This window comes from Cryptotermes secundus, unplaced genomic scaffold, assembly GCF_002891405.2.
Source record: "Cryptotermes secundus unplaced genomic scaffold, Csec_1.0 scaffold3042, whole genome shotgun sequence".
NCBI classification, from domain to species: domain Eukaryota; kingdom Metazoa; phylum Arthropoda; class Insecta; order Blattodea; family Kalotermitidae; genus Cryptotermes; species Cryptotermes secundus.
This window is the reverse complement of record NW_019735021.1, coordinates 182,543-208,546: the sequence shown is the minus strand read 5'-3', so window position 1 is coordinate 208,546 and position 26,004 is coordinate 182,543. Positions and strand designations below refer to the sequence as shown.

At 45.2% G+C, this 26,004-nt stretch overlaps 1 protein-coding gene across 4 annotated transcripts in view; it reads right to left on the bottom strand.

Annotated features, from left to right (window-relative positions):
• Positions 1-26,004, bottom strand: part of LOC111869243 (protein FAM13A) — an 85,847-nt gene that overhangs the window by 34,166 nt on the left and 25,677 nt on the right. For 3 of the 4 annotated variants that reach the window (XM_023860616.2, XM_023860619.2, XM_023860617.2), the window contains 2 exons: positions 2,498-2,967; positions 1,188-1,485 (listed from right to left, as the gene is read on the bottom strand). In XM_023860616.2, the coding sequence (XP_023716384.1) occupies positions 1,188-1,449 (262 nt within the window). In that variant the 5' untranslated portion in view covers positions 1,450-1,485; positions 2,498-2,967. Of the gene's footprint in view, positions 1-1,187; positions 1,486-2,497; positions 2,968-9,368; positions 9,476-26,004 lie in introns of those variants that run through there. The other variant, XM_023860618.2, reaches the window with a different exon arrangement.

Genomic DNA, 26,004 nt, shown 5'->3' with positions numbered 1-26,004 from the left:
AAGGTGATTTCCTGCCTAAATTCTGAAACCATTTCTTACCTCCCCATTCCCTGACATGTGCCTAATCCATCACAGTCTCCCAGAATTCACAATTCTAACAACAATACATGACCTGCATGGATTACAAGGTTCCTCCATTTGTAATACTTTTCCTGTGCACTTTGTCCTCAGGCATTTGTAATTCACCTTTTCACCCTACACACACACCCAGCGGCACAATTTTTATTTTTAACATTCAGTGTTAGAAGAGCATTCAGATGACAGAATAACAAGTTCACTGCATTCCCACAGATTATTCTTCTCCTGATTCTATCACGAACTTCCCAGATACTTATTGAGTATTGAGTATATAGAGGGGGTGGGTTTCCCCATGGACTTAGACCAGTTATTGGTCCATTGTGGGTCCCCCTTTTAATTTCTACTGTCTCCATACCCTACCGGTACTGGTGCTCGCTATTAGCCCCTTCTGCCAGCGAGGTTCCAACCTTCTACTGGCAGTGGTATCCAATAGTTAGTCCCTTTCTCTCAGAGAGATTCCCCCTCCTCTGGCAGTGGTACCTAATACTTTCCCCCTCTACCGGAGGCATTGGAAACTACTTTGGGCGGGAAACTTTTTGCCAAATTTAGCTCAGAGGTCTCCTAGAGACATGAGGTTCTTTTACGTGCCGTAAATCTACGACACGGGACCCACGGCTTAAAGTCCCTCCCGGAGGACTTGTTCCCTGAATTTTTCCACCCTTAAAAATTCCACGACCTCCGCCGGGTTTGAACCCGCGTACCTTGAGTCATGAGGTGGGAACGTTACCCCTAGACTACGGAGGCCGCTTTCCCAGATACTTATATTTTAAAATTTTCTCTAGCAATTTACTGTTCATAGATGTGTTGACTCCACTGCTAATTTTAGTGTCAAGTAATTTATTTCGCTTTATCAAACTGCATATTTACTAGTAAACCATTTTCCTCAGAGGGTAAGATATTACAAGCTTTCTATTTTTTTAAAAAAATAAGAAAAGTGGGCCCAAACTGATGTTAAACAGTGTGGGACGGTGAAAATTGGATTCAGCTGTTTCAGAAAAGGTCCAGTGGCAGACTCATAAACATCGTGGGCGAGGAATTTCTTGACTAATTCGGTGACTATTATTAGCTCAACAAGGGGCCCTCCTTTTGCACAATACACATCAGCTCACCGTGTTTCTCAATGTAGCCACAGAGGCGCAAGGCCACTACAGGCACTCCGTCTCTTCCTACGGGCAGTTCCTCCAGACGCAGACCGAAAATACGGCCTCCACCTCCACCTCCCCCTCCTCCCCCTCGGCGTCCCATCAGCAGCGTTCCTGTCAGCATTCGCTTCACACGCGACAACCGGCTCTCCTCCTTGCTGCCGACTTCGACGGGGGAGTAGCAGTCTTCCACGGCGGCGACGTTGCTGCAGAGTGTCGGGCGTCTCATGACGTCACAGCAAGCCTCCTGACTTGTGGAGCCGCACTGAAAGACACTTCAATGCTATCAGCAAGCCAACTGAAATGTAGTGCAACATCTGGCGGATCCTTATTACGGAACGCAACCCAGAACTACTGCAAGCTGAGATGTGTTACGTGCTAAATGTATGACCGCTGCTAAAAGCACTCTAATTCGTAAAACGCCAGGCCTAAAGGATAAACGCAAAGTTTTCTCTGTGTCTTAGACAAGGCCACAGAAGCAAAAAAGTTCGTTAACAAACGCTCAGTCCTTAAGAACCTTGTGACTGTCTTGCAGAATGCAAGTCTGCGACATCACCGCAAGGTTTACGGGCTCGTATCCACAGTTCCGGTCTTGCGAACCTCATCTTGCACCGCAGTGCTTTAGAAGTTCCGCATTCAAACCGCGGCATGTTCACTGGGCTATCCTCACTAAGAATGTTCGTGGTCTTTCTCAGTATCTACAGGAAATACTAAGATGGGGCACAAAATGACGCCATTGCCGTTTCTCCTTAGACATCCTTTCCAATTCATTATTCACGAATCATGCTACCATTCGACGGTACACAATCTGTTACTGCGGGCAGCACAATGTGGCATCAGCTTCTGACCTGACCGTTTACGTACAATACACTACTGGGCCCTGCATTACTGACGTCTACTGACTTGATTAGTGAGGCACATGCCTCCATATAAATACCAATCTGCCTGTATAACGGCAAGCTTCCAAATGAAGCAGGCTTCTACAGAATTCTCGAAACCTTGTACGATATGAGCCTATCTCAATAGTGGAGAATGTTCAACACAACCGTCGTCACGGGCCCTACATTTCCCATTATCTGAGGTCTGGTAAGCATGTGGCGTGTCCTCGGCCGGTGTCTTAAGAACATGACCTTACATCTTGTGCCATGGATCGCGCTCTCCCTTCGGGACTGACAGATCAGATGTTCGCCCCCTTCCCTGCCGAGTATCGTTAGCCCCGTGCTGCTAATAATGTGATTATACACACATATGATAGAATGAAACAGTCGAATACTCACAATGCACTCCCTTGCGACGTTCCACAGGGTGCTCAGAATATCCGAAGGCACGCGCACACACAGACACACATAGTAGCAAGCAGGTGGAACACAAAACTTGAGAATGTGGTAAATGAAACAGATCGACTATTAAAATTATTATAGAAGGAATTATGGTATGTCTACTGATCACTTGTGAGAACTGTTCGTGGTATATGTTCTTGACTGGTGGAAAGAAACAACTGTTTCTCTTACTATATTTGTAGAATAACCAGAAATAACATTGCAATTGTTCTTCAAATTTGTGTTCACTTGTTCAGGGATTCATGTCTCGATCACGACACATGTTGACGTCACAGTGCGTCTATGGCTGCTTCAGGAAGTGGGTAGACACGAGACGTAACGTTAGCATGGAGTGGAAGACGCCACCACTTCTAGATTGTTGTTACGTCACTTTGCCCTCACTCACAGTCAGTCCGTGTAGACGACGTCTGCAATCACAAATAAACATACAAACAAATCAGAGTGCGCTAATCGACATTCTCAAACTGGAAAATGAATCGGCTACGCAATGCACAGCACTGCAATGCTGCAGCGTGTGACGCCGTGCTGCCCCCATCTACCCTGAAGATGAAGACATCATGTTCCTCCGAAAAAGAAAAACTTAGGTAGCCTAGTTAGTTGAGGCACTACGATAAAAGCCGGAAGGTCGCGGGATCGAATCCCGATGAGGTCACTGAATTTTTTCAATTGACCTAATCCTTCCAGCCGCACTACGGCCCTGGGGTCGACTCAGCCTCTAACAGAAATGAGTACCACGAATATTCTCAGGGACCGGCGCGTAAGGCTGACAACCTTACCGCCATCTATGAGCCGACTGTCTAGCAAATGTCTGAACCTCAACATCTCACAACCCTACGGGCCTCCAAGGCCTGTTACGGGATACCTTTACTTACTTACACAAGCACCCACCAGACCGCACGGTTTCATAACCCATAACACCAACACCTAAACCTCGAATCACTCCTCGCACTTCCAGAAAACGCCAACTGCCGGGCATACTTCGTTATCCTGAAGGCCCTTACGCAGAGAAGCATATCCAGCTGTATTACCATTCTTCTGCGGAAAAGTGAAAGTCCGATGCCTGCAAAACCAGCTCCATAAACCACTCCACCTGAACGCTCGTACAAAACTGTACGGCTTCACATCCCCGAAGACCGTAATCCTAGAGTTATCCTGCTTCGCGGCAACACGCAGTACGTGTGCACATTGACGTGTCAAGGTCAAGGCTGTACGCAGCAAGTGCGGGCTCAGATCGATACGGCGTAAACCGCTGGGCCGCTCTGAGGCGCAGAAACTGTTCATTCTGCCACGAGCTCAAACTGGGACAAACAGAAGTTTTGAAGGGCGAACAAACGTTAACTAAGCAACAGAATTCGTTTCCCTGCTCCTGTGTGACACTTCGGGGATGAGACGTTTCGAAAGCTGGACACTAACAGTGTTGAGAATCTGTCCACTTTCGGACAACTTGGCCTGTTCGGGCTGACCACGACAGACATTACGCCCCCTGTCACATTCACACGCGTTAAAGCTGCGTGTATCCTAAACAACTACATTAAAAAAAACATGAAGATACAACACAGACAACACACAAATCACGATGAACAAACACTGTAAAGAGGCAGGTAAACCTGTCCTTGTGTTTAGTTAAGTACCACGTCATGACGGTCAGGGAATTGGAGGTATAGCTCCATGAATTCCTAACCTATGCATTAGATGGAGGTGAGTGGTCAAATTCACGCCCTGTCAGTTTTCCTCGGTACTCATTTGAGAGAGGGTTGGGTGGGCCCAAGAACCATTCCGAATGTGGTGGGAGAGAGAAAATTCTCTTGCCTCTGTCGTGAATCGAACCCCAATTCCTCGGATGTCTAGTATTAGTCTAGTCGCTATACCTAACTCAGCTATCCTGGCCAGTATGAAGTTAGATTTGCATGATTTCGCTCAAGGGCGTCGAAACGTAAACCCCCTCATGCCTCAAGATCTGACTATCAGAAACTGACGTGCGATCACAACCGGAAGCCACACGTAGCACAACACCCCGGCCCGACAACAGTCCTACTGAACACTTCCTCAGTATGCTAACCGCATTCTTTAACTAATTATCCTACAGCCACTACACAAATACACACGTCATGCTGCTGTACCGCCAGCGAGTTTACAGACTTGCATTGGCGAGGTGATCGGTTAGAATCTTCGCCGCTATGCTCACTGAGGTTTTCGTGGTTTTCAGAACATGTCGGAATAGTACATTGACCGCTTCCCTCTGGTCGAGATTCGAACTGAACACCTCCAGCAACCTTTTCGGTGCCTTGATATACAACCGTGTTCACAAAGTTCGCTCCCCGTTTGCGTCAACATTTTGCGACTTGCTACGGAATTTTAGCTTTTCTAACCAGACTCTCTTAGCTCGCGCGAAGGTTGCATTTCGGTCTTCCGCAGAAAACCGCTCTTCAGAACCTTTTCTCGGAAAATACCGGGAATTCTACAGTAGTCATATGTTGTCATTTGCAGCCTTTGAACCCTGCCACAAACAGAAACCCCTCTCAGCCGGTTTGTGTCAACTGGAGCGACCGGTGTGAACACACTCAAACTGCATTCCGTAGCGTCAGATGTTGGCTGTTTGTTATACCTCGATCTGCATCTCGGAAGCGAAATAGAGGTCCACTCTAGACCTCTAAGAATGTCGTGGTTATTTGTCACATCGAGAGCATTTCCTACTTTCGGAAGGTCAGCGTTAAGTCCCTACAGAACTGCATTTTCTACGTGACCGTGTCTAAATGTCCCACTACATGCCGCGCTCTAACCTTCACACAGACTGAACGTGCTGAGAAAAACGTCTGCACCCAAGGGAGAGGAAGTAACTGGATGAAGGGGAAAACTCTACATATAAGTCGATGCACAATTTTGTGATCTTCACTAAATACTGCCATGATGTTCAAACGAATAAAGGACTGAGGTAGACTGGCGAAGCATGTAACAAATGAGTATGAAATTCTGGTCGGAAACCAATAGCAAGCTCTAGTGTAAGGGCAACTTTATTATAATGGACCTTAGAAAAAGAAGGTGGGAGGGTGTCCACTAGACTTATATCGCTCAGGATAAAATCAAAGGTAGGCTCTTGTGAACATGGTATTATTGCTACATTACAAAATGACATTACACAAATATAACACTAGAAAATACACGACCAGCAAGCAGGCTGCTCCATGTTTATTTGGTCAAATTCATTACAGTGACAATGGGAGGCACAAGAGTGAGAAATACGAGTAACATATAAACAGGTATCCGCCAGCTCGAAACTGTTAATGTCGAATGGTAGGCTGATTAGTAAACAGTGAGTTGCGAAGGATGAGGACGTAAGAGGTCGTGGACTAATTTGGGGTGTTATCCCTGTATTTGTTGAACGGGATTGAGAAAAAGCACAAAAACTCCAGTCAAGACATATGTTTCAGCGTAGGTATGAACCCAGAACCTCCTGCACAGAATCCTGAGACAATATGCTGGTATTTCAGCATTTATAATGTGAAATGTGACTGTTGGTTTGAAAGCAATTCGAATAATATGGAGCAAGGTTCTCAAAATGGTGTCTGGTACATACCGAGCACGAACCAATCGTAAGGTTCAACTGTATTATGCACCGTGCCGGTTGGTTTGGAACACGACAACCCAGACACCCACAAAACCCCCAATATTATAAGTTACGAATGGAATTCGCCCGATTTCTGCCTACGCCCTGGTCACGAACACACGCACGCTTCTCCTCGACTGTGACAAAGGCATGGGCCCGTATACTGTGTATGTATGGGCTGTTGCTGACCGCTTGCTGATAGCCGTAGCTCTGATGATGCTATAACGCCTCTTGGGTTTCGACCAAACCCTCACAGAACTCGGACATCTAACCTTACGCCAATATCGTCCGAAAAGAATAAAAACTAGGCCTTCCAGTAGCGAACTGGTCGCTTATCAGCCTCAACATCTGAAATGGCGGTGTCTTATTAGGATGTCACTGTCATTTTGCTATAAAAAGAACAGTAGAGGTCGCCAATGTCACTTGTCGCATCTTCAAAGCCAAACGGTATCACTGAACTCAACACACATTAAACTTTAAACATGTCTCTTCCTCAGTGCACGAACATTTCCGACCTCAACTGGTTTCATGGACAGCGTGTTCACGGGTCAGTAGCACGTTAATGGGAATAACAAACTGAGAACAGCATTACTATTTTGGGCGCATTCGCAACCGCGCTTATCCACGCCTGTCCACCAGTCTGTCCACATCTAACACGTCGTGAAGCGCCGAACGGATTTTCAATGATTCATAAGGGAGAGAAGTTTTGATTAAAATCTGACGACTACTCACTCGTACACGCCTTTGTGCCAGCATCTCGAGTAACTCGTAAATAGAAAATGCTTGCAACGAAACGCATTTTTATGCCTAATGCACATTTCCGGTGTTTCAGAGTTTCAATACAATTACACAAAACGATTTTTTTATATCACGTTAAAGAATAAATACGAGAACCACTGGACAGAGAGAATTTGCCAGGATTGTTCTGCTACGCGCACATGTCTGTTTCCATTTTGGGCTGAGTAATAAGAGTATAAATTAAAACCCAGGTATTTTAGACACCCCCTAGTTGAACAGTGATTTCTAAACAGTTAACACACGGCCGTGTTTCAGGCAATGCTGTGTCAAACGTCTCGACAAAGGAACGTAAGGCAGATATTTTCGTTTGTTTGAACACGAAACTGTAGCATTTAGTGACAAGCCCCGGTTACAGGCAGTCAACAGAGTGCATATTGATTTTCAAGGTTCGAACCGACAGCGAGATTTTATGGGCGCATAAAAGTGTGAATCAGGTCGCTTCCTAGATAATGTTGCAGCTGTTATACACAGTAACATATAGCTTTCCTACGGAAACTTGGGCACAATATCGACCGTCAAGCTAACTCAAAACCGAATCTGGTTCACAGATTATGTTCGATGCATACGGGGTATCTCGGCCACGATTCAACTACTGCGTTCCCTGCGTCTACACCGCACAAACTGCGCTGAAATGTAGACCTCAGGATCTACAGCCTTCTCACTGGGTACAAAAAAAAAGTGGGGAGAGGGGCGAGATTCTGCAAATCCTAACGCGAACAATCCGAGAGGTGCTGTGAATTTCATCGAAGCGGCATGCAGATATAGCAAGTCGAAAATACGATGTCTATTCGCTTCGAATAAGAAACAACTTTTCCAGCGTTGATAATGCACATTTTCTATAAAGCTGTTCACTTGAAGACACGGACAGACACAGACAGACTGTGGCGTCACACAGGGATATGGAGTTGGCACGAGATTGACTGCCTAACCACTAAGTGAGACAAGACACAGACAGAGGGTGTTTGTAAGACAACGGGGTGTTGAGGTGGATATCTGGACCCAGTACGGATGAAACAATGAGAGCGTGGATAGAACTGCATAATGAGGAGGTTAATCATAACTTCTACTCTTCGCCAAATCACAGTGATCAAGTCAAGGATGAGTTTAGCATGTCATACACCACACATGGGGGGGGGAAGAGGGATTCTGAGCAGGAAAGGAAGAGACCACTAGGAAGACCTAGACGAAGGGGGAAGGAAGCCTGCGACTAATCTATGCAAGACTAATGGAAAGTCTGAAGATGGTGACTCTCGATGGCCGTTTAACTGTGTGTATGGTGCTGAGGCCCCTCTACAGGAACAAGCTAGAGCTTACCTCACTGGATTCAGTGATTACTTTGTTCGTTTACTTTCAGGGCAAGTGTAGTTATGAAAGCATTTCGATAAATGCTTTATTTAGCAATGAAGTGAAGGCAAACTGTCGATATCGTAGAAATAAATTTCACGATATAGACATTCCGTATAGAGGCACATCATGACTGCGGGTCAGTCAGTTCCTACCGGACAAAAAACACATGGCGTCTCCATTACCAAAGCCCAGTCGGTTAATACTGTTTAAGGTCATAACAGCTCCCAAATACATTCTGTGAGGAAAATGCAGAGTTCTCGAACGTTAACGCGGGTGGTACGTATGGGCAGAATGTTACGAGTCATACAAGTACATAAAGAAGTATGCAAGGACATGCTGCAACATAAAAACGTCAGGCATAAACAGACGAAATCTGCTTCAATTTATCCATACATTCGTGACATCAACTTCTCTGGGCCATTGCTCAATTTTGTTTAGAAACAATATATAAATATAACACTGAGTCCAAAATGGCTGCCAACTTAGAAACACAATTCTTTTACAGTTACGTGTACGATATTTACGGACTGAATTTCAGCGGTTGCTCATCTGTATACACACTTTTACAATTATCTTCGTAGTATTTAACCAAGTAGAAGGGGAAAGTCAAATGGCAAAATATCGTCTACTACTGGCAACTGCTTAATTACACTATCGATTTTTTCTTCCGGGAGGGGGGCGCCCTACTTTCCCATCTCTTACCAATTTAACAGCGTTTACAACATCTATACCGGCCGTTTGCTGTATAACACATAAATATTAGGGGAAAAGAATGTTTCGTAAACCTTATTAAGTGACTGCCTTTGCTTGTCGGTGTGTTCTACACACACTTTACACCCATCTTATTAAATACAGATTTTCATAAGCACCAATTAAGAATAACTGTAATACGTAAAAATACAAGGTGGTATACATGTACAGCACACATCTAAACGAAACCTAAACACAACTTCTGCAACTGTCCACAATGAAACAAAAGACAGACCATTATCTTCATGCAACAGGAGAACGTATGAAACCAAAAATTTTCAAAATATTGAACATGGAAGATCAGCAAACCTGCAATTTCTGCAGCAGCGTCCTCACAACTGACTGCTTTATCACTTCAGGGCCCCTGGTACTCCCGTTTCTGACCTCACTCAATATTCGAATGGCGCCAACAGGCACAATCACCAGTGGCGGAGGGATACGAATATCATCAGTCCAAGGAGGCCCTCGGATCAATATCCACCAGCCGTTGGGTTACGTCACATGCGCACAACACACCTCTACGACGCCATTTTTGTTGAATGAAAGTAAAATTTGTTCCACAATAAGGCATAGATGCGGAAATGAAATTTCTACGAGACTGAAAGTGAGGAACCCCACAAGAGGCTGCACACAGGCTCACCCTTTTAACGCGCAATCTGAGATAAAGTCAAGTCGTCGTTCTTGTAACTATGGACATGCCGTTGTATCACCCACGTCTGCAACAGTCCGGTGTATTCCGTGCTCAAGCACTTTCGTAGGGCAGTAATGTTGGGGGGGGGGGGAATCTTCCATTGGTAGAATGATTGTCAACTGTATTCACAACATTGAAAAATATTTGAAACAAAGCTATGCGTCTTAACCCTTCCAGCCATTATTGACTTACTGCTAAACTGCTGCTGGTCCTCGCCAGCATGAAGCTTTAAATTCCTCTCAGTATTACTCACATACTCCGTTCCTACCGCACAAAAAACACGCCGAGGCTCCATTACTAAGACCAACCGGGTTACTGCTCATACTGTGAGAGCGCGAAACGTAGTTGCTTAATGAGAAACCGATGGATGGTACAGACAACAGTACTTACACTACGACACTGCCTACACCCAGACTCCACAGCGTCTAATAATGGTAGGATGACCATCCATCTGTCTGTCTATGGCTCTACAGTCCTTCGCTTGGCCTTGGCCGCTTTCTCAGTTCCTTGATCTTTTTACACAGTCAGTAGGACTCCTTCGACGGGTGATCAGCCCGTCGCAAGGCCGCTACCAGCACACAGGACAGTACAATCACAGAATGAACGCACACAGATACCTCGAGTGCCATTCGAACCCACGATCCCAGTTTTAGAGCGAGCGAAGACAGTTCATGCCTTAGACCATGCGGCCAGTGATCGGCACTGGTAGGATGGCTGATGAATTCGAAAGGATTTGTTTGAAACAAAAGAGTTCTGGTCTCATTGAGGTCTATTCCTACATCTGTCTTGAGGAACTGCGGAACGCCATGAAGAGTAACCGGTGTTCCGGCCCACATTCGATTCGCGCACCTCCCAAATACAAGTGCAGACCTTTACCGCTACATCAACCTTCTCGGTGGAGCATGAAGTTAATCACTGAGCTTGAAATGAATCGTAAACTGGTTGCAGCCCATGTTTTGTGCCTGCTTCAGTTTCAGCCAACCGTCACAGTTCCCTCACTGCAGACAACTTCAGCACACCCTGTGGGGAGCAGGAAAGGCCTACCTTCTACATACGGAGGAACTCAGTAGCGTAATTGGTTGAGGCACTATGCCACAAGTCGGAAGGTTGCGGGTTCGAATCCTGATGAGGTGGATTTTCTCAACTAACCTAAGCCTTCCACCCTCACTATGGCCCTGGGGTCGACTCAACCCCTTAACAGAAATGAGTACCAGGAATCTTCTTGGGGGTAAGGCGTAAGGCTGACAACCTTACCGCAATCTGTCAGCCGACTGTCTACATTATGTGGGAGCCTCAACGTCTCACAACCCTATGGGCCGCCATGGCCTCTTACAGGGATAGCTTTACATTTTTTACCTTTTATCTTCTACAAGCAAACTAGTCGTTTGTCGGAACTTTCATAAGATGACACCACTGCGTGGCCCCGCTTAAAACTAAAGAAGAGCTTTGTTTCCGTCAACATACCGCAAACATAACACCATCAGCAACCCCGCAGACAGAAACACAGCTGCAAGGAGCTATACCTCCACTCCAGCATAATTTTACATGGGGTGCTGCTTGGTTAAGCACATGAACAACTTCGTCGTATATGAACTCGGCCACAGACGACTGAGTTTACACTCAACTGTCTTTGCCACTGAAAATGCTGTCACGGACTTGAACAGTGACCAGCTGACTAGCAGAAATATGCAGCACTGTTTAGACAAGGTGTATGGAGGCGGCGAAGAACTGGAGAGTTGTGATTTCAGCAGAGAGCGACCCACCGCTTGGGTGCACAGGCAGACAGAGCTTCTGAACTACAAGAAGACTTCAGGCCGCTGAAAGACAGCAAGTAACCTGCCTCCCACTCTTCAGCCCTTAAGAGGGAGGCTACATGTTCCTCCGAAATTTTGGCTCACATTCTGCGGAAAACACTGTATTATTACATATTATATTATTATTTATTTATGACTGCAAATTGGCTTTTACACGGTGGCAGTGGTAATAGAATTAGTCACAACACACAAAATAACCAAAGCACAGCACACAGAAGTGCACAAGAGTCGCGCCATAGCTCAAGTGGTTAGTCGCTGGCTTCCCACTGGGTTCGATGCCGGGTCTGGTCAAGTGGCATTTGTGGTGGACAAAGTGGCGCTGGGGCGGGTTTTCTCCAAGTACTTCGGTTTCCCCTGCCAATCTTCATTCCACCAAATTCTCCATCATCATAATCAGCCGGGGCAGGTACAATAGGCCAATCAGTGGCCGCCGTGCCGAGTGGACCCAGCTGGACGCGGTGCAGCAGCTGGTTGAGGCACTATGCTACAAGCCGCAAGGTCGCGGGTTCGACTTCCGATGAGGTGGATTTTTTTTTTCAATTTACCCAATTCTTCCAGCCGCACTATGGCTCTGGGGGGGGGGCTTGTCTTAAATGTGAATTTTCGAAATATGATAGGAAGGAATGAGAACAAATTTGTGCATACGAGGGGTTTGATTACGGTTCACATGACAGCCATCTCCTGCATGCCGTATTTTTCTCTTGAAGATCGCAGTACCTGTCAGGCCAACGACCTTCGTACACACAGCTACTGTTTGCTTCTCGCACGCCGAGGACACATCCTGCTCCTTACATGAATAGATGATAGTGAAAGTGTAACCTACTTCTGTCCACACCGTCTGGCAACAGGCACGTCCAGTATGAGAGATCATTGCCCTCACCTGCTGGACGAGCACTCTCCAACGCCAGTCAATTCAACACGATCTGTATCCGACGCAGTGTCAACCTGCGTGTTTCAAATTAAAGAATAAATCACCGGCTCGCATCCCGGAAGTCCTTACATCCAATTCACTGCGGGCTGGCCGCCTCATGAACATCAATGGCTCTACAGCCCTTTCTTGGACCCTGGCTTATTCTTTAGTTTCGTAATCTTTTCTATACAGACGGTAGGGGAGTCCATCGCAAGGCCGCTACCTACACACAGACATCCATGCCTTCAGTGGGATTCGAAACCACGATCCCAGCGTTCGAACGAGCAAAGCCGGTTCTCACCTCAGACCGCGTGGCCACTGCGTTTGCCATTCCTCCGTCTACGGCACAAAAAATTCGACAACGCTACTGAATAAATAGGCCTAATGTAGAAACAGCCTGGGGGCCTGCCTTGACTACGTACTGCTCCGCCGAGGAAGCACTGTCTTGTGAGCGGGAGGATGGGCAGCAGATCCTTCAGAGGGAGAAGCGGAAAGGAAGGCAAAAGGGGGATTCACACGAAAATGCTGCCTATGGGAACATGATGATGAGACCTTGCTGTAACAATGTCATTTTCTGGGTGATCTAGTTCAATATTAACCAAAATTTCTGCGTTTTACTTTGGTAACTAAGGGAGGTGTAGTCACAAAAGAGATGACTGCATGTACTTTGAAATGTTACGTCTTAATTCACAGGGAATATTAATTTACCTCGAACAGGAAAGCTAACTAACAGTGCATTTCCCGTCACGAGTGAGTACAGCGACTGGCCACAAACTGTGCAACCAAGAAATCTGTGACCGGCAACTGGCAAACCGGTTCTGGAAACGACCCATCCAGCCAACCAATGGACAGAGGGGCTTAAGCTGTCGGAGCATAAACCCAGCTACTCACCTCCATCTAGTGCTGAAGTTAAGAATGAGTGGAGCCATACATCAACTTCCCAATATTGCTTGTGGTAATTACTATCACAAAATAAGTGAGAAGCCAAAATAATCCCACCAGAAAACCATTTTTCCTTTATCATATTGCAGCGTGCTAGCTTTACTGCTGCGATCCGTCCTCCTCGGACCGTTCACCGTGCTTAGTAGGTGGGTGGGTCCCTGTCACCACGGCATGGCGCGTCCTCAGGTTGCGGAAGGAGGCGCCCTCCAGGTATGGGGAGGGAAACTGCGAATATAGTGAATAAGCAGTCGCGGACAGCCGATAAGGAGTGGTCCTCCAGCTGGGGGGGGGGGGGGGTGGGGGGGGGGCGGAATTAAAATGTTACACAAACACTTTAAAGACTGAATTCCTTCTAAATATTATATAGGAATCCAGTCCGTACCTTACAAGACANAAAAAAATAATTATGTTACGAAAATGAACACAAAGCCTCGGACCTGGACGGATTCCTTGGATAAACGACCTAAGCTAAAGAAAATGGATATGAGATTTGGCGCTTGGAATGTTCTAAGTTTGTATAGGGCAGGTTCACTCAGGGCAATGGCAGAAGAAATCTCAAAATATAAGTTAGATTTAGCGGGAGTACAGGAGGTCAGATTGGATGGAGGTGGCATCCCACCATCAGGAGCCTATACATTTTTCTATGGAAAGGGAATTGAAATCATTAATTAGATACATGTTTTTCGCACATAAAAGAATCGTATCAGCAGTTAAGAGGGAAGAGTTCGCTAGTGACAAGATATATTTTTTTGTTTTTGGTTGAGATCCCCATTTATTTGCAATCTGTATAAATACATTTGGCAAACTTTTGTGAATTGAGTAAAATGACGTGTGGAGGGGAGCTCATTAGTACCCCTCCGTATATGAATTATATTTTGAATCTGGTGATCAGATCGATTGGCTAGTGACGTTTGAGGCGCCTTAGGTCTGGTGGTTGAAGTAGCTGCGCTGCAAGATCGTTGGGGTGTGTATGTAGTCGAGCTCTATATTGGGAGTTCCGTTGACTGATCTTTTCCTTGACTGTGTTGATTTGAAGATCACGCCTGATGATCATATTTGGGACGTACCATGGCGCGTTGGTTAGATATAATATATGATACTAAAAGGTCGCTGTGTGATATCATTGTTACGAATGTTCAGCCCCAACAGAAGATAAAATTGATGACATAAAGGACAGATTCTATGAAAAACTAGAACATGCATTTGACAAATTCCCGAAGTACCCTATGAAAATTTTGTTATGAGATTTCAATGCCAAAGTAGGGAGGGAAGAAATTTTCAAACTAACGATTGGGAATGAGAGTTTGCATGAAATTAGTAATGATAATGGAGTTAGAGTAGAAAACTTTGTCACATCAAAAGATCTTACTGTCAAAAATACAATGTTCCCGCATCGTAACATCCATAAATGCTCTTGGACATCTCCTGAAGATACAAAATAAAACAGACCATATTTTGATAGACAGGAGACGGAACTCAAGTATACTTGATGTCCGATCATTCAGGGCAGCAGATTGTGATACTGACCACTACCATGTGGTGGCAAAGGTTGGGGAAAGACTGGTAGTGAGCAAACAAACAACTCACAGAGTTCATATGGAGGCATATCATTGCTGAAATTTAGGGTCATGTGGTCCGAAAGCTTCATTGCAATGGAGTGACTTGCTGGGATACGTACGGAACCCGAAATAGCCTCTTTTTCACATGCCTTTGGGCTATTTTTAAAATTACTTTCTCGAATAGTTTACCCGTTGGACAAGAGTCTGATCGAACCTGAATTTGGGGAGAATTTCGGGCGCTCGCCGGGTTTTGGTACGGTTATCACTTTCGCTTCCCTTTAAGATGTCGGAAAATATTCATGGAATGCATGCTGTTGTATCAATATATCCGGGTATATAAAAACGAATATGTCGGAAAATAAGACAGCTGAATACAGTGGTTAAATAAACTGGTAGGGTGAATCAATAGCCTTCCGGAAAATTCCTTAGGCATTTCTTCGGAACGTTACCAATCCCACGGGCTTCTCTTAATTTCAACTACTTTACTAATTTCTGTATGTCCTGGGGGGGGCTGTAGTCTACAGCTTAGAGTTGAGCTTGGTCTGTAGCCTCCACCCGCCGATCGTTTCCGTCATGAATGTCATAAGGTGTGAACAGATTTCCCAAACAATCCGCAACGCCGTAGGCATTTTCTATCGGGCGCTATCTTCAGTATTCAGTATTGAGGGGGTGGGCTTCCCCATGCACTTAGACCAGTTATTGGTCCATTGTGCGTCCCCCTTTTAATTTCTACTGTCTCCATACCCTACCGGTACTGGTGCTTACTATCAGCCCCTTTCTGCCAGCGAGGTTCCAACCTTCTACTGGCAGTGGTATCTAATAGTTAGTCCCTTTCTGTCAGAGAGGTCCCCCCTCCTCTGGCAGTGGTACCTAACACTTCCCCCATCTACCGGAGGCATTGGAAACTACTTTGGGCGAGAAATTTTTGGCCAGAATTAGCTCAGAGGTCTCCTAGAGACACGAGGTTCTTTTACGTGCCGTAAATCTACGACACGGGACCCACGGCTTGAAGTCCCTCCCGGAGGACTTGTTCCCTGAATTTTTCCGCCCTTAACAATTCCACGACCTCGGCCGGATTTGAACCCGCGTACCTTAACTCATGAGGTGGGAACGTTACCCCTAGACTACGGAGGCCGCTCGGGCGCTATCTTAGTCCCAGGGGAAGTCTTGGAAGCCCTTATATAGATCTGAGTAGGAGGTGGAACCGTGAATGGACGCAACAGAGCGGGATACTATCCAACAGGGAATGAGCACGTGGGTAACGAAAAGAGATTAAAAATATTTCAGAGGCCCCGTGTTTAGGACAAAAAGTAGAGTAAGAGTTTGATCAATCACACTCACCGCCCGCTACCAGACCTATGTAAGGGCTTCCAACCTACACTCCCCAAGCCATTAACCTTGAAGATAGAGGCAACATTGTTTCCCAAAACACTGGAAAACCATCATCATTCATAGAGGCGTATTCCCGAAAGCCGAAGTTATAGGCAAATCCTAAAGGAATGCAACCGAATACGCTCTTAAAAATAAGTGTTGCTGACTGCCGCACCAAGTCAGGCAAACCGGATGCACTGACGTCGGCAAATTAGCAGTTTTCTGGCAGTGTGGAATTCCCCTAAACCGGCAAGCTCCGTAGCAAACGTTTACGTTGTGCCTATACATGTTTGGTGCACATTTACTTTGGGCCACATCTATTACTGTCTCAACTATCGCGGACCGTCCTCACAAATTATCTGAAGTTCCCTTTTGCCAACAGGTTTTATTTCGGCTAAAACAGTTGCTCATGTTACAGAAATATGACGGCAGATAATTTTCGATATTGGCAATGTTCATCCCGTTTTGTATAATGGCACTGAGTAGACACTGGCTATTCTGACGTTTAGATCCCTGTCTTCATCTTCAAGGCAAAGTGACTACCATAGAGCCCTGTCCTGAAATTGCCAAAGTTGCATCCACAGTTCATCAAATTATGCCCAACAGAACCGAAAGCAATCGAAGTCCTGACCTGCGCGGGCCAACGCGATAAACTGCGCCACTCCTAACGGGGAACCTCTTCCTCGCGGGCATTTCCTCCTTGACGGCTACGAAGTGGCAGCCATACATTCTGTTCTGTTCGCGCATTAGCGGCCTCCGTAGTCTGGAGGTAACGTTCCCACCTCATGACTCGTGGTACGCAGGTTCAAGCCCGGCGGAGGTCGTGGAATTTTTAAAGGTGGAAAAATTCATGGAACAAGTCCTCCGGGAGGGACTTTAAGCCGTGGGTCCCGTGTCGTAGCTTTACGGTACGTAAAAGAACCTCATATCGCCAAAGGAGGTCACTGAGCTAAATTCAAGGACATTTCCCGCCCAACAGTAGTCTCTAACGCCTCTGATAGATGGGGGAAGCATTATAGATACCGATGGGCCAGTAGAGGCCGAACTCGCTGGCTCGATCGGGACTGATGGTACGCACCAATATCGGTAGCGTATAGAGACTGGTAGAATATCATAGAGAGAAGCACAATGGGCCAATACTGGTCTCAGTGCATGGGGAAACACACCCTCTCCAATGACTAACTAACTATAAATGGCAGCGTGATGGCAGGGCAAAACCAACAGCAATGTGATAGTGCTACGCTTCTTTCAGATTACAATCTGAACACTGCAGAGGCTAGAAACCTAAATCGGTAAAGACTAATTTTGTGAGCTTTGGCTGCCTCCGCTATTCCAGCAGTGGGTGATGGCAGTGCTGTGCCTCGAACTTAATTCGGCTGAAAATGACCACACGCAAATACATTAATAATTACTCAAAAAATTACATACCTAAACAAATACTCTGGGGATAATGACTCTTTAAATTACTAGGCTACCAAGAATCCTACAATCTGGCGCTCGAATACAGACGACATTGCCTCAACCTTTCCATATCCGCAACGTCAAATTCTCAACACACACGACTTCGTATAAAATTCTGCGTATCATACATCCACTGGTTCCGAAGTTATAAGGGTAACAACATACGCCTCCGTTGCTTAGAAACGAAACGTGATGTAAGAACTTAAAAAGACTCGAGGGATTCCTGTGCACCAGTCGACGTTCACACACACATGGTAATCATGTTGAAGGTCACTTATTGTTTGAACTTCTTGTGACTATGAAGAATACTATTTTCTGAGATTATGTCGTGTAGCAAACTTGTAGCTTTCTTGGTTGGCTTACTCTTCAGCCATAAGAGATAGAAGCGGTAAGGTCCGCCCAAACGTCAGTGAACTTCTACCGGACTATACGACGTTAAAACCCGAACACGGTCGCTTTACACCGGTTTCCAGAATGTCTGTAAATCACGTGTGCCCCTCCCCCCAACAATCATAAGCCCTTAGTTCAGATGTCACGACTTGTTTCATATTTGCAATATTATCCCAGCATTTGGAGGGGGGGAATAGCGTTGCCGAAAAGCTGATCCTGTTTATGTGCCTACTGAATCCCAGAGCGGGGACCGGAAGTTGCCACCACTACCAGACCTCCCAGAAGTGGACTAACTGAATGCACACGTCATTTCCGCAGCCGATACGCGACAAACACGTATTTTGTGTGGAATGATAAAAATGAGGCTGGTCACCGCTCAAGCAATACAATACTCTGAGAAATCGTCGGCATTTTGCCCTCGAAAACGTCATTTCAGAGCATACGAACTTCCAACAAAAGCTGTGGAATATTATCTCCTCCCGAAGCTGATGACTGGAGCGTTCTCTATGGGATGTCGACTTAATTAGTTATGAGCGAATGGCGTATGTGTCAAAGAACAGCAGTTGACATTTATTCCACAGGGCACACTGCAGTAACTCTGCACACCACCACCACCACCACCACCACCACAACAACAACCATAATCATAAAAATCCACTGCTCGCTCAAGATATGGTTGCTTTCGCTGTCAACATCACGGCACAGCAAAACTCCGCAGAAGGAATAACACTCAAAGTAAGAAATACAAATTTACTCGTGAAATTTGACTGGGAATGGCGACTGGAATCGTACCCAGAAAATCTACAATACTTGTACACTGCTTTAACAGCCGTGGCTACCGTACGTATTGGTAAGGTAACGGTAAAGGTAAAGCTATCCCTGTAACAGGCCGTGAAGGCCCATAGGTTTGTGGGACGTCGAGGCTCCCACATTTTCAACACAATCGGCTCACAGATGACGGTGAGGTACGGAGTTCTCTATTATGTCCGCAGTTGGAACCAGGACACTGGGAGATCTCATTCTCACATATACTAGGTAAGATATGGGAAGAAGTAATCACACTAGTGAGCAGACTGTGAGCGCCAGGTGAATGCTGAGGAGCAGCTCACCTTAAAACATGGCCTGATCCCGCAGTCTACAAATACACATGTTCCGACCGCCCACGCAGAACCATTAAGTAGCCAATTATGCATCGCGCCCTTACGATTTCCAAGTGTTTCTGTACACCGTCTCACAAACGTTACTCACACAATGACGCAATTATTCCCACAACATGTTTCGGTAACATGACCATTATGCAAACATACTGTACACGAAAAGCCAGTTAACACGTTTCTGGCAAAATCCTAGTCTGTACTCCAAGTCGAATGTCTGTTGTAATTTTACGAATTTAAAGTATCAAAATATCAGGAACAGAATATATTATTCATATAGAGAAATATACGTGCATGAAAGGCCAAATGTTAAATTAACAGAACTGTGCCAGAACAGACGAGTATGTGTCAGTGGGGTTTTGAGTCCTCTTTCAGGTGCAGCCGAACTATTATGTTATTTCTGCATGAGAAAAAGGGTAACTTAAATTTCTGTTTCTTATTGCCTAACAAGATTCGGTAATTTAACGTTCTGGTCGGCCGGCATATTTGTGGATAAACACTGAGTTTTGCTTATATGAAATGTCTTGATATTTTGCTCTCGTTCACATCATGCATCTGGTCACTAAAATTATCTCAATATGTACTCGTTTCTGCAGATTTGTCAAGACAGTTTTCGAGCGGTTTTTCAACCTTGTCGATGGGGCTATGATATTCACTGTTAAGGGTTCCTGGCTTGCAGGGGACGGCCTATCTGATGTGTGACTTCTCGTATGATTTCCCTGTGTAATCTCCATCTGATGACGATTGTGCGACCGAACTCGCTCGAAAATAACTATACAGTACCTTATGAGATGGTATACTAAAACCCCTTACAATCAGTATATAAACAGGACGCACACAACAGAGAAACATGCAGCCCGTTGACTGTGGCTATGAAACCTTCCCAAACTGTGTAAATCATAGGTTATTTGCGGGCCCACCATAACATTTCTCAAATTCCAACAACCGCCCAAGTCCTGATAAAGTCTACCACTGATAATGGAAAGCGTTAACCTTGGACGCGAACCATACGCCATCTCGTTTAGGCCCAGGCGACATTTTTCTATGAAGCTGTATCTGAAAACAAACCTCGCTTGATATTCGGGCTAATATGGCGGGTTCTCTGAATAAGCAGCAATTATTTCTCCGGGGAACATTAACCGGCTGAATTTGTAATGGCAAAGCAGCTGAAACGGGATGTTCTTCTCGCTTCAGCGCGTTGTCTACCGGGAGGTCTCGATCATCAGCGGACGGAGACCGATCGCCCACGATCTGCCAGCACTGCATCCGAAAGCATACCTGCAACTAAACCGTGGCATTAGGCCAACTCGATATCGAGCTGTCGATATGCATACCTGACCTAGAATCACAAGTATCTCAAGATAACACTTTCAGAAAATGCAAACAGCATTTGTAAGGACCAAAAACTGTCCTCAGTCTCACGGGGAACTAGTATTGCCGAGGTTATCGTTATCCTTCAGTCATATCAGAAGATGAGGGACAGCAGGTTCCTTCAAATGTCGGTAAATATCCCCAAGAAGACTACACAGGCGACTGCGATCTTCAATCACCGCCGAGAGAACCTCAAATCTCACGTTACACGAAGTTAATCTTAGAAAATTTGATGTATCTTTACTACACAGTGTGTTACGTAATCTTCTCTTCCTGTGAGAAGCAAAAATGTATGACGTAATGATGATCCGCACGCGAAAGGAATGCGGTACCGCTGAATCATCAGTTTGAATGCTTCAGATTACACGGCTAGATGGCAACACGCAAACATCACTGCGGCCTACTGTCACGTGACTGTCCTTTGTGCTGAAAACTAAAAGAAAAGATCACTACATCTCGTGTTTAAATCTCGTAATTTGTGGTTCAAGAATTGTGGTAATTGAATAGATGGAGCTGAATGCGAAGAACTGTGTGCTGCTAAGGCTCTGCACAGAGACTGGTAGGTGTGTTCAACAGTCTTCAAGCGAATTCGCGCGGTACCTTCATTATAAAATGAGTAATACAGTCAAACGTGAGACTACGTTCATGTTAAAGATGGGGCCTAAAGCTTTATCATTTTGCAGCATTCACTGCTTCACTATCGGCTTCGGGGTTCTCGCGGCGGTCTTCTGGGAAACGCCATGTAATCTGGTAGACGATCGGCAACGTTACAGAGGAACGCACTGTCTTCTTTTCTACAGTGAAGACGGGAGCGGTACATCGCTCTCAAATGTTATCATCTGTCTACCAGGATAATTTTTAACTTAAAAACTGTCCTGCCATAAACAATACCTGTATCCACTGTAAGCTGCTATGAATCGAAACGAACACGCTACGAGCATACGAAGCAACAGTCGTGGCCTATCGCTGAGTCGGAAGAAAACCAAACTGTGTGCAGACATGGCCAGTATTAGCCTCACATTCGAACCGGATATATACCTCCCCAACACGGGCAAGATGCATTACAGTTACGCTAAACCGCTCGGCGTTAGTAACAACAAGAACACTGCAGTTTGCTGTCGCAAGTTCCGGTCGTCGTATCAGATTACGGCAGGTTTCAGCTACACTCAAACGACGTGACTGGTGATAGTAGTAGCAGTAGTAGTAGTAGTAATTCTGACTTCTATTCAAGAGACACCGTCTATTCTCACCACGATTTTCTGTGGCTTCCTCGTCCGTCGAGGCAAATACCAAGACTGTACCTCGAACTGGGCCACAACCACTTCCTTTCACATCCCTTCCAGCTCGGTATTCATCACCAATATCCTACCATTCGACGCTACGTGTAATGAGCCATGAGAGAGACAGCAACGATGCCGGTCGACATGCTGACCCAGAGAGACGCTCGCGGCCGAAGAATGCTGCGGTGGCCTCAACTGGATGTGATAAGAGGGCGACCAAGTGATCAGTGGCACACGCTGCCGTTTGAGAAAGCGACTTCTCTTGCTGTCCCACACAGCTCCAATGCACAACTCAATGCAACAGGAAGCTGATTCAGTGATGTGAACAATCGCGAAATAAATGGCAGGGGAAACAGATCACGGACAAACTTGAAACGGAACGGCCCAGCATTATGGCTTCGCTGCAATAATTACATCGAAAAACTTGACACGCACACAGAAGTCTTGCAAAGGAACCACCTGGAGACCAAGACAAGGATGGGAGAATAATATTAAAATTGAACCTAAGAGAAAATCTACTGGGTGATAATGTAGATACCATAAAGAAAAACACACAAACTTTAATTGACGCAAGTAAGGAGGTTGGTCTAGAAGTAAACACAGAGAAAATTAAGTATATGTTGCTGCCTCATCACCAAAATGCGGGGCAAAATCATGATGTAAAGATAGGAAACAGATGTTTTGAAAATGTGGCACAGTTCAGATATTGGGAACGACGTTAACAGATCGAAACCTGATTCAGGAAGAAATTAAGAGGAGACCCAACTCAAGTAATGCTTGCTACCATTCAGTCCAGAACCTTTTGTTTTCTCGTCTGCTGTCCAAAAACATAAACATTAGAATATACAAAACAGTAATTTTGCCCGTGGTTCTGTATGGGTGTGAAACTTGGTCTCTGACATTAATGGAGGAACACAGACTGAGGGTGTTCGAGAATAGTGTGTTAAGGAGAATATTTGGACCGGAGAGAGATGAAGTGACAGGAGGTTGGAGAAAACTGCATAATGAGGAGCTTCATAACTCGTACTCTTCTCCAAGTATAATTTGAATGATCAAGTCAAGGAGGATGAGGTGGGCAGGGCACGTAGCACGAATGGGGGAGACGAGGAATGCGTATAGGATATTGGTGGGAAAGCCAGAAGGAAAGAGACCACAGGGAAGACCAAGGCGTACGTGGGTGGACAATGTTAAAATGGATCTTAGAGAGATAGGATGGGATGGTATGGATTGGATAGATCTGGCTCATGATAGGGACCAGTGGAGGGCTCTTGTGAACAACGGTAATGAACCTTCGGGTTCCATAAAATGCTGGGAAATTCTTGAGTAGCTGCAGATTTGGCTTCTCCTCAAGAAGGGCTCCGCTCCATAAGTAAGTAAGTAAGAGAGAAGCTTGTGGCTGTTCACTGGAATTCAGATGCCTACAGTTTCCTAAGACGAAGAACACGCAATAAAGTCGTTATAATCAATGGTAAGGGTCTATTAGCAATTCCGCCTGTCGCCTATCGCAGAGCGCAACAAGATCAGGGCGAGGGCACGCCAAGGAAACTGGCAACCGCAACGCAACCGCAATTTCCGGGAACTATTATCGGCCTGAGTTGAACACATTTATTGAATGGAGCAGCGCAACTGAGGAAACGGCAACGCAACTCGGAAAGACTGAGAAACTCAACTTCCAAGCATCGGAGCATGCCAGTCTTCATACAATTGCGTTGTCGCGTGGTTTTCTACTGTCAGCTGTCTTATACCGCGCGTCAGAAAGTCGTTTGTTTCTTAAAGCGGCACAAAAGGTTGAGGAAGCTGCTAATTTTGTTTTTGTGCAGTTAACTGGGCAAGAGACTGATATATATGACAAACGCCACCCAGACTACGCTAGGCAGCACAAAACAGAATTGCTTGGAGAAGAATTTCTCAGGAGACGAAGGAGTCTAGATCCTGTGGAACTCTTTGAGCTGCGGTCTGTTCGCATACACTAGATGAGATTGGCTGACCTATCCCTGCACAAGTTCTGTAGTATCCAGGCATTCACTGGAGAGCAGTACACATACTGCTGCAGTGATTAAGACTAGCTCTTTCTGACGGGCCCAACTGAAGATGGAGACAGATTCAGTCTCCGAAATGTCGTGGTCTTTTGTCTTTTACATACCAGACGATGGATGAAGTCCAAAACAAGCCAAAAGAAGTACAGAATCCTTTCAAATCTATCCAGCCTTTTTCTTGTTTAACAAGCATCAAGAGCAAAGGCAGAAATCGTCTCATTTCAGTTGAAGAAGCACTGCGTGCCCTTATCTGAAGTTCGGCCCCAAAATTAAGTATCTGTGCAGCAAGCAACAATCACAGGGTTCACATTAAAGAAGTAAATTCCACTCTTTATTTTAGTTTAAAAAATAACAGTGTCTTAAGACGACATTTTTGTTCATATTGCTTTGACGGTACTAATCCTACTATTCAACATGGTCAGTAAATTTTCATATTGTACGTAAATAACACTAATTTAGATCAATTTATAGCCTTTATTTATATTAAACCTACGTTTACAATATTTTTTATGCAGTGACTTCCTGAGACTTGCACATTATTTCATGGGTTCCTCCATGGTAAGAAGGTTGAGAAAGGCTAGTTTAGAAGCCAATTTTCAATATGAAACAGTCATTTTATAGGAAGGAATTTCATGCACTCATCAGCTGTGCAGCTAATGAAGCAGAATTTGACTGATCTCATGTTTCCAGTGACATACATCGGGAGCCGCAGGCAAGGCAAGGTACAGTCTGTTCTAAAAGAAACGGAACTTGTTCTTTCCGAAGATATGACTCGGGAATGTTGCGCGTTATGTTCCATCAGCAGGCCGCAGAGCCAGTTCTCACGAACTTAAGGAAACTGGGCATCTCACCGTCCACATGACATACGCTACTTGTATAACATGAAGACCTTCCAATGATCGAATATTTAATTTACACCGAGCAGATTAATACAACGGTAACTAACGCCTTCTTTTGCATGGATAGAATCTTCAGCCAGTGTATTTTAAGGACGTTCAGCCAACCGCACAGATTATATACGATCGAATGAGATGGCAAGATAGCATGTGGCGGCCATGACCTATCTGATGGCACTACTCCGGCGTTCTAACTAGTGACTGTGAAAAACTCCTTTAGTCGGTAGCCGGGCCGAGATTCGACCCTGATACCTCCACAACGTTACCGTTCGGTTCTGTTTTCTCAAGGCAATGAGGAACTCTTTCGATTTCGCGTGCACTGGAGGGAAGTTACCCTGAATATTCTTTCAGACTTCATTCACAAACACCCGTCGGCTGTTCGCATTCTGCGCCTCGAAGCTGTACTAGTTCGCCGACACAGACCGGTATATGGGCGTTGCTTTATAGCAACAGGAACAGTTGTAGCCAACTCATCGCTGTTACATTTATCATTCTAAAATGTTGACCAGTTGCAACGTGTCTCACGTACAGAAGCGGCTGTCATGTCGCTCCGTTCCACAAATCGGTGTAACCGACGTACCAAGTGGCTAAGAATAAATATTTATACATTTCCATGAAAAGCATGAATTGGTTCCATGTCAAATGCGCGTATCTTCATTGTAACGGCGTATTACTATTTAAAGACTTGGTGTTACACCGCTTATCGCACATTTTAAGGTAACGCAAACATTCTTTGGTATTTATCGACGTTTGTTACTGTTTGCTATACTAGTCATCATCAATCATATAGTATTTCTATTTACTCTACAGCAAGTTCCTACCAATATATTATTAGCATGTATGTCCTAATAGCACACAGTTACGTTGAACCTGTAACTGTAATTAAATCATAGAGATGAATGCAATATTAGAGATAATTACAAAAATTGTATGTTTATGCAGATTCAATATTAATAACGATGCCTGAAAATGCTGAGTTCCTCGGAAAGATTGCTAGCTTTTGCCCTGTCACGATTTTTAAGTAAAGCTGTACATATATCAAGTTCCCTATAACCGTATATAAAGTTCCC